The sequence below is a fragment of the Cynocephalus volans genome, chromosome 2 (assembly GCF_027409185.1).
Source record: "Cynocephalus volans isolate mCynVol1 chromosome 2, mCynVol1.pri, whole genome shotgun sequence".
NCBI classification, from domain to species: domain Eukaryota; kingdom Metazoa; phylum Chordata; class Mammalia; order Dermoptera; family Cynocephalidae; genus Cynocephalus; species Cynocephalus volans.
The window spans coordinates 82612890-82625343 of record NC_084461.1 but is presented as its reverse complement, the minus strand read 5'-3'; the positions used below and the strand labels follow the sequence as shown (position 1 = coordinate 82625343).

At 37.6% G+C, this 12454-nt stretch overlaps 1 protein-coding gene across 2 annotated transcripts in view; it reads right to left on the bottom strand.

The window, feature by feature from the left end:
• RHOBTB3 (Rho related BTB domain containing 3) overlaps positions 1-12454 on the bottom strand; it is a 57595-nt gene that overhangs the window by 41523 nt on the left and 3618 nt on the right. For both annotated transcript variants that reach the window (XM_063086345.1, XM_063086346.1), the window contains exon 3: positions 10409-10595. In XM_063086345.1, the coding sequence (XP_062942415.1) occupies positions 10409-10595 (187 nt within the window). The remainder of the gene's footprint in view (positions 1-10408; positions 10596-12454) is intronic.

The window sequence follows — 12454 nt, the reverse complement described above, 5'->3', positions numbered from 1 at the left end:
TGTGCCATCAGCAGCCAACAAGCTCAGTCAGTAAATGAGAGTGTAAGGACAGTGGCCCTGAAAGGGCATTTGAGCAACTACCCACAGAACGTACAACAAATTTCCTACCAATGAACTGCAAATAGATGGAGCACATATATGTACATCTGGGGTGCATACTAAGGAAGGATATTTAGTTCACGAGCATACTGCATACTACATATGTAATGAAGGACATGCATATGTGCTCATACACACACACAGACACACATGCCAGATAGTTTTATCAGTTAATTAATTAATTTCTATTCATTTATGTCCTTAAAAAAAAAAGTTTTGTTTTTATTGGCTATGAATATTCATGAAGTACAAAGCAAATTGTCACCACTCGTGTCAGATAATTTTAAAACTAAAATGATCCTAGAAAAAGTAAAAGGAAAAGCTCAGATTAGAATTTATGGCATAGTTTAGTGAACCTAAGCTACCTTTAGCTTCCTTGAAATCATTTTAGAGCTCAGAGACCTCTACATCAGAGGATGTATTCACATCCTCATTTTACAGAGGAAACGGAGGCTCAGATAGGTTATGTGACTGGTCCAAGCTTTCTTGTGAGTTAAAGATGGAGAAACAATAGTAAAACTGTGACTTGCTCCATCTGATAAATAAAAGTGACATCAAAAGCTGAAATAAAATTTTAGTTTGAGCGAAGAATGATAGATTCCAAAGATACAGTGGTTTAAAAATTAAACTCAGTTTCGCTAAACTGAAGCAAGTAAAGTTTTCATACAGAATTTAGCCTATCTTGAAAAATAACATGTTGGAATTTCACATATCTTTGCAGAGCCTTTGTAAACAGTGCCCTTGATTTTCTGAAGACAGAGGCCTTCTTGTGTCTACAAAGATCTCCTTATGTTGATGGAATGGGGTGGGTAGGCAGATCATCTTATTAAACTTTATTTCTGGATAAAAACCAAGCAAAGTCAGTACAGTTTCAAGTAAAAAATGAAGTGAACATAATGTAAAATAATTTTTAAAAAACAACCTTGATTTGAGGGAAAAATACAACTAATTTCAGGTTTAAGCCAGCTGAGTGGGTTTCCATCATGTGTGGCTGCAAGCATCTCACTGACACACATTCCTAGAAAGCTGCTCCTCACAGCTAATCTTTGTACCTCCTCTACATCACTAAAGACATTTCTTTTTGTTCACTCACCAAAGAGGAAAAATGCTTAGTCATTATACACCATATATTATGCTATAATTATTTGCCACTTAGCTACCTACCTTTCATCCAGATTCTAAAACATTATTTCTTAAAATCTTCTTTATAGGTTTTTGTTCCTAATTAGCTATTGGTGATTCTCTTCCATATTCTTCCATATCAATCAGTTATATAATCTAAGACTCTAAGTAAAGGTCTAATTTGCGTTGGGTACAGCAGGAGAACCAAAAAAACATTTCTGGATCAAATAAATTTACATTAGGCATTTTATGAGGAACAATCAAAGGACACAAAATAATTTTAAATTGTGGTACCTCACGGTCACCTTGACTTTATGAATCAGAGTGCTATACTTCTAGCTAACATTGTAGTCTTTTTTTTCTTACATGTTATCTTTTAAGATGTTATCAAATGTTTATTTTTTTAAAAAGCAAACACAGTATAACTCTGGCAATTCAAATGAATGGCATTTCTTTCAAATAGTGGCTTTGGGAACCTGTAGGGTGATTCTTACAATGTTGCCACTGCTTGAAAGTTTTAGAAATTCTTTTACAAAATTCTAGCCTAGCAATGCATCAGCCTCCATCAGAGCTTCAAAAACAACTGAAAGACAGGATGCCCGTCTTCTGGGAACTTAAGGCTATGAATACAGCCTAGCCATGTTCTAAAAAATAATTCTTTTTTAAAGAAAGATTCAATATTTAGTAAAAGCCAAAAATCTATTCAGAGTCAAGTATGTCTTCAAGTCAAGCTTGTCAAAAACATGTGTAACAAAGGGAAGAGATGAGACTGATTATATTTGCTGAATGAATTCCAAAAAGAGTTTCAACAGAACTACCAGGACAGCACCCAGCAGTTTCGTGTATTGCAAGGGATGGGGTGGGGGGGGGGGGAGTGGAGGCAATAAAGGTTCTTGAGTTGAATAGCCAGATTGAGTTTTGTAATTACAGTACTTTGTAATCACATCTTATATGATAAATTAATGTCATCTTGTTAGTGAAACTGATTTTTTCACTTCCTTAAATCATTCACTCATGGAACAAATGTTTACTGAGCACCTACCACACATCAGGCAGGTACTAGGGATATAATGATACAAAGATAAAAGCAACTCATAGTCAACCGAGCCAAGATAGACAGGACTGCAAACAATTACAACGTAGTATAATAAGTACTAAAATGAAGGTGTACAAAGTTACCGTGGGAACAGAGGAGAGGACATTAACTCTGCCTGGGGGTATTGTGGAAGACTTCATAGAAAAAGTAACGACTTGAAAGATAAGGATAAATTTGCTAGGCAGATATGATAGGGCTGTGTAGAGGGACACTCCAGTCAGGGGATATAGCATATACAGAGGCTCAGATATGAGGAAAAAAGAAACACATTTCTTTTCACTTTCAAGCTAAGCCCACACTGTGATCTCCCCTACCTGCCAAATCAGAGAAATGGTCAAATACAGTGAGGGGAGGGCGGAAGAAAGGAGAAAAGGAAGGAAAAGAGGGAGGAAAGATTGAATATAAAGCAACACTCAAAAAGTATAGGGGAGATCTCAACAGCCCAGAAACTGAGAGTGCCTGAGAGAATAGGGGCAGATAGCACAGGGCCAAACACACACACAATGATGCTGAGAGCATGGGGGGACCTCATGTAGGAACCACCGCAATGTCAAGAGTGCTCACTGCTCAGCAATAGGGGGAGCACGGAGTAGGAGGGGCCCCAAAGGCAACTGCCTGGAGATTAGCTGGAGCACTCCAGTGGAAGTAGGTGTGCCTGCTGATCTTGTGTGTATTTCCACTTCCACCCTAACCCCCAGACAGCAGTTGGGCAGAGGGATAGGAAAACACTAATCCGATAGGACAAATAAACTGCAAAAGTAGGCAAATTAGGAATTACACGTTATTTGAGAAACATCCATACCATGAAATAAAGTCTCATCAAATGGAAAGACTTAAATTCTTGCTTAAAACCAGACAACAGATCAATCAAAACAGAATTATTAAGTATAATTAATTATCCTGAGAGGTTTTTTAAAAAAGTATTTGCATTCTTAAGACAGGAATATGAAATTATGAAAAGAACCAATTAGAGATCTTGAATATGAAAAGCAGTTGAAATTAAAAATTTAATAAAGCAGAACAGCAGAACAGACCCAGCAGAATTAATGTGTGGGCTGGAAAAAAAGGCCGAGGAATTCTCCCATAATGCAATACAAGGAATAAAGGGATGGAAAATATAAAAGAAAAATAACAGAATCAGAGGGGAAATCCAGAAGTTTCAACATCAGTCTAGTAAGAGTCCCAAAAGGTAAGAACAGAAAAAATGGAGGGATGTTGATGGAGTTTGGATGTGTTGTCCCCTCCAAAACTCACATGGAAATTTGATCCCCAATGTGGCAGTGTTGGAAAATGATTCATGGAGGCAGATCCCTCATGAATGGATTAGTGCTCTCCCTACGTGGGGGGATTAATGAGTGAGATCTTGCTCTATTAGTTCCTGTGAGAGCTGGTTGTTAAAAAGACCCTGGCACCTCCCCTCTCTCTTGCTTCCTCTTGCCATGTGATCTGCTTGTACCCACTGGCTGCCTGCTGCTTTCCATCATGAGTAGAAGCAGCCCAAGGCCCGTGCCAGATGCAGCTGTCCCAGAATCGTAAGCTAAATAAACCTCTGTTCTTTATAAATCACCTAGTCTCAGGTATTTCTGTTATAGCATGACAAAATGGACTAATACAGAAAATTGGTACCAGGAATGGGGTGTTGCTATACAGATATCTGAAAATGTGGGAATAGCTTTGGAACTGGGTAATAAGCAAAGGTTGGAAGAGTTTGGAGGACTTAGAAGAAGACAAAAAAATGAGGGAAAGTTTGGAACATTTTAGAGACTGGCTAAATGGTTGTAACCAGAATGCTAATAGAAATGTGAACAGTAAAGGCCATGTGGATGATAAGATCTCAGATAGAAATAAGGAACTTATTGGGAATTAAACAAAAGATAACCCTTGCTACACCATAGCAAGGAACTTGGCTACATTGTGTCCATGCCCTTGGACTTTGTGGAAGTTGGAACTTAGGAGATGTGAACCAGAGTATCTGGTAGAAGAAATTTCCAAGCAGCAAAGCATTAAGGAAGCTGCATGGTTACTTCTAACAGCCTACTCTGAGTTATGGCGGCAAAAGCATGGTGTAAAGCCAGAATTTAAAAGGAAAGCAGAATGGAAAGATTTGGAAAATTTGCAGCCTGGCCATGTGGTAGAGAAGTAGAGAGCAGGAGAAAAATGCAAGGGTGAAGCAGATAAACTGTTTGCTAAAAACACTAGCTTGATGATGAGGCAGCCAGATGCTAATAACCAGGACAATGGGAAAAAAGCCCAAAAGGCATTTGAGAAGTCTGGAAGGGTGCCCCATCCATCACAGGCCCTGAGGTCTAGAAGGACTGAGTTGTCCTGGAGGACAGACCTTGGGTGCAGCTGCCCTCAGGAACCTGCTCCCTGCATTCCAGCTGCTCGGGCTGGAGCAGCCCTGCCTCACACGGCTCCAAGTGTGGTTTGTGCAGCAGCTCTGGAGAGTAGAAGCCGAAACCTTGGAACCTCAGTGGTGTCCACATCATGTTAAGTCTGCAGGGTGGCAGAATATGAGAGCAGTGGAGGCATGGCAGCCTCCACCCAGATTTCAGAGGATGCATGGAAAAGCCTGGGGGCCCAGGCAGAGACCTGCTGCAAGGGCAGAGCCACTGCGGAGGCTATCTACTAGAGCAATGCCAAGCAGGAAAGTGGGGTTGGAGCCCCCACTAGGGAAATGTCTAGTAGCACCAAGGCAGCAAAGCTGCCACCAGGACCCCAAAACTGCAGGGACACTGGTAATGTGCAATGCAGGCCTGGAAAAGCCACAGGCACCAGCGCAGCCCAATGGGCTGCACCTGGCAGAGCTGTGGGAATGAAGCTGTCGGATGCTTTAGGGCCCAGATGCCCAATTGTGCCCAGGATGTAGGATTTGGAGTCAAAGAAGATTATTTTGGAGCTTTAAGACTTAATGTCTGCGCTGCTGGGTTTCAGACTTGTATGGGGTCTCTTTCTCCTTTCTTTTGGCCTATTGTTCCTTTTTGAAATGGAACTGTATACCCAATGTCTGTTCCACCATTGTATCTTGGTAACAGATAAATTTGTTCTTGATTTTTACAGGCTCACAGCTGGAAAGAGTTTGGCCTTGGGTCTCAGATGAGACTCTGGACTTTTAAGTTGGTGCTGGAACAAGCTAAGACTTTTGGGACTATTGGGATAGAATTGTACTTTGTATGTGAGAGGGACATGAGTTTTGGGGGGCCAGGGGCAAAATGATGGAGTTTGGAGGTCCCCTACAAAACTCACGTGGAAATTTGATCCCCAATGTGACAGTGTTGGAAAATGATTTAGTCATGGGGACAGATCCCTCATGAATGGATTAATGCTCTCCCTATGTGGGGGGATTAATGAGTGAGATCTTGCTCTATTAATTCCCGCGAAAGCTGGTTGTTAAAAAGACCCTGGCACCTCTCCTCTCTCTCTCTTGCTTCCTGTCACCATGTGATATGCTTGTACCCACCAGCTGCCTGCCGCTTTCTGCCATGAGTAGAAGCAGCCCAAGGCCCATGCCAGATGCAGCTGTCCCAGAATCATAAGCCAAATAAACCTCTGTTCTTTATAAATCACCCAGTCTCAGGTATTTCTGTTATAGCAACACAAAACAGACTAATACAGATGTGATATCAGAAGGAAACATAAAGTCAAGACTTTCCCAGATCTAAAGAAAGACAATAAATTCTTCAAGTAGTTCAGTGTGACTGGTATATAAGACCGAAGTAATTGTGTCCTACAAGGTTCTAGAAGTAGTCAGAAGGTAGGTCATGAAGGATCTTGTATTTCAGGTAAGGATTTTACAATAGAAAGTTACTGAGGTGAAATACAAATGCTGGATTGGAATAGGGTATCAGTGGCAGCCCATGATTTAAAATATATATATAATCTCTGGCTCTATCCAATGAAAGGGCCTAGAAACAATGACACCTAAAGTAATGAGCACCCTAGAACCCAGATCTTGGTTTCTAAATATCATTATTCACTAAAAGGACCAGAGCTCCCTGAAGAAATGGCTGATTCCAGAGCTGGAACAGGCAAAATCTAAAGCAAGCCTGGAATATCTTCTGCCAGAAAATAAGGAAGGGTTTAAAAACTAATTGGAGCTAGCTTGAAAAGGTTCCTGCCAGACAAATATGGGGCAATGTGAACATCAGAATGAATAACCAGGAAAGATTATAAAATACTGAATGTAAAAAAACAAATCGGTGAATCATAATAATCCTAAAAGAAAGATTAGGGAGTAGAGAGAATAGAAAGCTCGATTTACAGAAGAATTTCAACTAATAAGTGTAGAAGGAATGATAGAAAATCACTATTTTGTAAACACATTTATCATAACTGAAGAAATTATGTAAAATAATGGGCCTGGAATCTTTAAAAATGTCAATATCATAAAAGATACCCCCCCCAAAAAAAACACTGGGGAACTGTTCTGAATTAAAAGAGACTACAGAGACATGACAACTAAATACAAAGTGTAATCCTTAATTGCATTGCGGATTGTGAAAAAAAACAGATATAAAGCACATTACTAAAACAACTGGGAAAATGTGAATATAGATTATATTTTAAATAGCAGTATAATAAATAATAGTATGTTACATTTTTTGAGTGATGATTTTATTATGGTAAATAGAAGAATGGCCTTGTTCTTAGATAATACATGCTGATGCAATTAGGAGTGAAGAAATCCCATAATGTTTACAATTTGCTCTCAAATAGTTCAGACAAAAAAGTGAGTGTGTGTGTGTGTGTGTGTGTGTGTGTGTGTGTGTGTGTGTGTGTGTGTGTGTTTATAAATTCTGGGGTTCAATGTCCTATTCTTGTCAATTTTCTTAGGCTTGAAATTTTCCAAAATAAAAGGAGAAAAGTAGAAAGTTTCCGAAGAATTCAAAGCATTGAGTGTCATGATCTGACTTGTATTCTAGGATGATGATTCTGAGAGAATTTATGTCAGAAGGAGACAAACCAGGTATAGGAGATCAGAGGCAATTTACCACAAAGCTGATGAGCTTAAGTTTTAAGGCTCTTGTGGGTCCTTTCCAAAGCCCTGGAAGGAACCTGGGCAATACATTCTTTCATGGGGTCATATGCCATTGTAAAATTTGCAAAATAAGATATTTTAACTATATTTGGTTAAGACCACCATCTCTTTGCACTCCAACTCACTTCACCTTGTATCAGGAAGCTCTGGAGTAACTATGGGCATTTGGGGGATGCTGCTAATGAGAATTTAATTTTAGATTTAGTGACCTAATACTTGTGCTTTGTAGTTACTTCCTTGTACAGTAAAGTGTTTGATAACTTTCCTAGTACAGAAGTGACTTTCAGGATGGCTTCTGCCACCCATAGGGCAGACTGATTTGGTGTCATGACACAAGGCTGCCAGGGGAAATATGAACACAACACAAACTATGTGCTGGACAAGAAAGATGTGGAGAGTGAAGAAACACGCTAGAAGAAAAACTGATTATCATTCTTTTCTTTCTATGAAAAATATCACAAAGTGCTATTATCTGAAGAGATATTCAAACTATGCAACCCACAAAACAAGAAAACTTAAAGAAGTATCAGGCTGTTCAAAAACGGAAATACTTTTTAAATATTTGTGGTTATTTGAAAGCTTTTTTAAATTTGTAATTTTTTGTTCTTTTCTCATTCTAAATAAAAATTTACTTTTGTACATATATGTATCTATAATAATTTTACGGATTTTTTTCCTCACAAAGGACCTCCAAAATTGTATAAGTTTGAGGTCCTACAAAAATCTCAAACTGCCCTTTTAGGAGATCACAAAAGAAGTCCACTATAACAGATAATTAAATGACTGCCATCTGAAATCCAATGGAGAAAGCTGGGTCTAGGATGATTCTAGTTTGGGTGAATGATAGGTTTGTCATCATTCAACAAGGCAGGGCATTTAGTAGGAGGACAATGTCCACAGAGATATGGTCGGGAGAGAGACTGGAGCCAGAGAAACAGACCGGACAATCATCAGTGTGTACACAGGCAAGCCAGGGCAACAGATTGGCAGATTCATGGTCTGGACAAAGAGCACAAAGAGGTGAAGCTAAAAAATGGAACTCTGGGAAACAACTCCATGATGTGTTGGTACTGGTGTGTGTGGGGAATTGGGGAGCCAGTAATGAAGACAGAGAACTAAAAGAACCAGAAAAGAAAGAGTAGCTCCACTAAATGGAGGAGATAATTTCAACATTTTCATAGAGGGGATTGTTACTAAACTGTATTAAATTTGGCAATAAAGATATAACTGGTATCTTGGTCTGTTTTGTGCTGCTAATAACAATACCATAATTTATAAAGAATAAAAAGGTAATTTATATAACATAAGTTTTTATAAATTTATTTTATTATTATATATTATGTTTATATTATATATTCTGTATTACTATATAGAATATATATTTATATATTTTATACTTATAAATTATAAAATTTATAAAAATAAATTAAAAGGTAATTTATAAAGAAAAGAAATTTATTTCTCACTTTTGGATGCTGGGAAGTCCAATACCAAGGTGCTGGCATCTGGTGAGGGCCTTGTTGCTGCATCATCCCGTGATGGAACACGGAAGGGCAAGGGAGCGTTTTATCAGGAACCCTCTCCCACGATAATAACCTACTCCTGTGTTAATGTCATTAACCCTCATGACTGAAGCACTTCTTAAAGGTCCCACCTCTCCACATTGTTGCACTGGGGATTAAGTTTCCAACACACGAACTTTGGGGGCCACATTCAAACCACAGCAAATAGCCACCCTGAGTGTGAACAAATTTGGTGTAATTGTGAAAGTCAAAGTCAGACCATAGTGGACTAAAGAATGAATAGGAAGTGAACTCAAGAAGTGTGGATAAGTCTTTCAAGAATCATGGCCAGAAATAAAAAGAAAGACAGGGAAATAGAGGGGATGTCGGGTGTAGGTGGGTCAAGCCTGCTTTACTTTTATTTACTAATGCTAAACATATACCTACCCTGTGACCCAACAATGGGAGTCCAAGGTAACAGCCTAAGCATCATCAAAAAGAGAATGAATAAATAAATTATGGTGTATTCATACAATGGAATAATATACTGCAAAAAATGAACAAACTGAAGATAGCACATCAGGAATTAATCTCAAAAGTATCACACTAACTGAAATTAGCCAGGCATAAGACACTGCATACTGTCTAATTCCATTTGTATGAAGTTCAAGAATAGGTAAATCTAACCTATGTTGTTACAAGTCAGAATAGCAGTTACCTCTGAAGAGGGGTGGTATTAACTGGGAAGAGGCATGAGGAAGGTTTCCAGAGTACTGCAAATGTTCTATACCTTGATCTGTGTGATGCTTGTGTGGATATATACATATGTAAAAATGAATTAAGCTGCACTCTAAGATGAGTGAACTTTATGTCCTTTGCTGTGCTTCAATAAAAAAGTTAAAAAATTAATGAATAATAATAAAACTTTAAAGACAGCTTTACTAAGGAAACACCACTAAGAAGATCTGTAAAATACCACCAATTCAAAGTGAATTCTGAGTTGGTCCTGAGATATTTGACAATATGCATAGCAGCAATGGTTAAAACTGCCTGAACTGAATGAATCCATCAACCATGAAGTAAACAACCTTTTCTCTTAGGCAGTGTTGTCAGTGTTTTCAGTTCACTCGTTATTATCCACCTAAAAATCTGTTCCCAAGCCTACATCTTTTAAGTGGATAATTTATCCTTCCCAATTGCGTAGACCTTTAGATTGTCAAAAAGAGTTTTCTAGGGCTCAGTGTCAGCCTAATGACTCTCATATGGCAAAAGAACATAATTACTGACTTCCTTCACTACTGTAAAAGAGCAGTTTAGAAGACAAATCTGTGCCCATCAGAATCACAGCAGAAGTTTGTGATTTTCTCCTTTGATGTCTTGTTATCATATCAAATGATGAATAGATAACAGCTGGCATTTGATCCCACAGTCATTTTGGTTTTTTATTAAAAAACAGAAACAACTTGTATTCATTGTTAATAAACTTAGCTCTATTTTACCATTAATATGGTACCTGCATACTCATTACAAAAAAGAAAATTAAATACTTACCATTTTGTCTGGTACCAACAGCAGCAATGATTACTGGAACTGAATTTAATACTCTTTTTATCACTGGAATATAATTATCCTTTACTTCATGGAATGAAAACTTGTCATTTACGTTGTATTTGATCACAATGATGTCAGCACTCCCAATTAGATTTCGAGACGTATACCAATCACTGTCAAAAATGTCCTAAACCAAAATGCAAACAGCAATCTTTAGTCTACCCATCTTCAAATCAATCATGAAATAAACTGTATGTAACATTTAGTTTAAATTTGTTGCTATATTTTAATTTTTGGAATTCCTAAAAAATTTACTTTTAAATACGTAGTCACATAAAATTAAAAAGGTTTCAAGTCTGCCAACTGTATTTTTAAAATTTTTTATTTATTCATACAGCCTAGGCAACTATACACATGAGATCTGGAGAATTCCTGAGTCTGATGAAATAAGCAACCTCTTTCGATATTTGTACTTAAAAATACGCACTTTAAAATTATGCTGTTTTTATCACCTGATAATTTCAAAAATGTAATACTATGGCATTAGATGCAAGAGCATCAGTATTAGTAACGAAGCTTCAAAGGATTTTCTGTGACCCAGTTAGACACTGTAGGATTTTCCAGTGTTTTGGATTGCAATGCACTGTGAATTCTGTGGAGCTCCATCCATTTTATTCATATTTTCAAATTCAAATGTACTTTTCAACTTTATCCAACCTTTTGATAGCACCATATATGTATAGTATATATGTGGGTTTGGGCGACATATACCTCCATAAAAACATACTGTGTATTACAAGGTGTTAACATCGTAAGAAATACACTCATATTTGCTATTCATGTATTTTGCTCATATAAATTAAAAATTTGGGATAAACCTTTCTAGTTTTGAAATTTTTACTTTTGTAATACAAAAGTAAATTTATATTTAGAATTGGGGCCATAATTTATTTAGGCCCTGTAATTTTTTATAGCCCCTATTCTTTAAAAATCTAGTGCCTGCACATTTTAAAACATAATTTAAAAAAAATAATTTTTCAAAGTTTTTGTATGAATAGTGGTATAAGGAAAATATGTTTCTTAATTCCACTACCAAATAAGAACAGGGAGCTTTCTTCTCATTTTCTAGTTAACTATTAATCATGATTTGTCCTTTCATATGGCCTCTGGTATATATTTCCAGGATGTAATAAAGCTAGATTAAGGAAATAGACAGCTGGATGTAGCTAACAGCTCCAATGACTGTTGGGCTGAGAAAGTCTGCTCTTTGAAATATGAGTCCAAAACAGGGTTAATAGTGTTTCAATCAACCAATCAAGATCTATGTGACAGAGCTTTTTTCTATGACTGAAAATTCTTGGAGTGTTATACAGCAATGCCCTTTTGCACAGAGAGCTTCTCATCAGTGGCTCCCCCCAATTCTCTGTATCCTCTCAACCTGCCCATCTACCACAAGTACACTCAGAGTAGCAAGAATTGCAGAATTTTTAGACATGAGTAACTTATTGAAAATGGGATGGATAGAGCATTTCCGAAAGATCAGAAGAACCAAAAAAAAAAAAAAAAAAAAAAAAAAAAAGGCCGACTATAGACCATAAACAACTAAGGCAAAGTCTTGAACTTGGTAGAGGGTGAAGCGGGAGGGGGGTGGGAGAGTGGGACACACAGCAAGAAAATGGGAAAACGGAAAAGCTTCCCAGCAGAGCTCTACACTAATTTCCAATCCCAAACCACAAAACCCATTCAGTTCCAACTGTATGTTATGGTACTCAAGTTCTCAAAGTATAAAAGTATAACAGAGTATTTAAGTACAACAAAGAAACAGGACAGTCAGATGAATGGGATAAAAAACTAAATATAAGAGGGACCAATATTAAGCAGCCATTTAACTCTGAGAGAATAAATCAAAAGTAGCTTCTCTTTGCCTTTCACATGGTTCAAAATTCCAGAGTTACTGAAGAATATATGGGGAAAAGGGATACACTGAAGGGAAAATGTTATGAAAAAATGGGTTTCGGCATCATTAACTTTGTGGTTTTGAGGTGT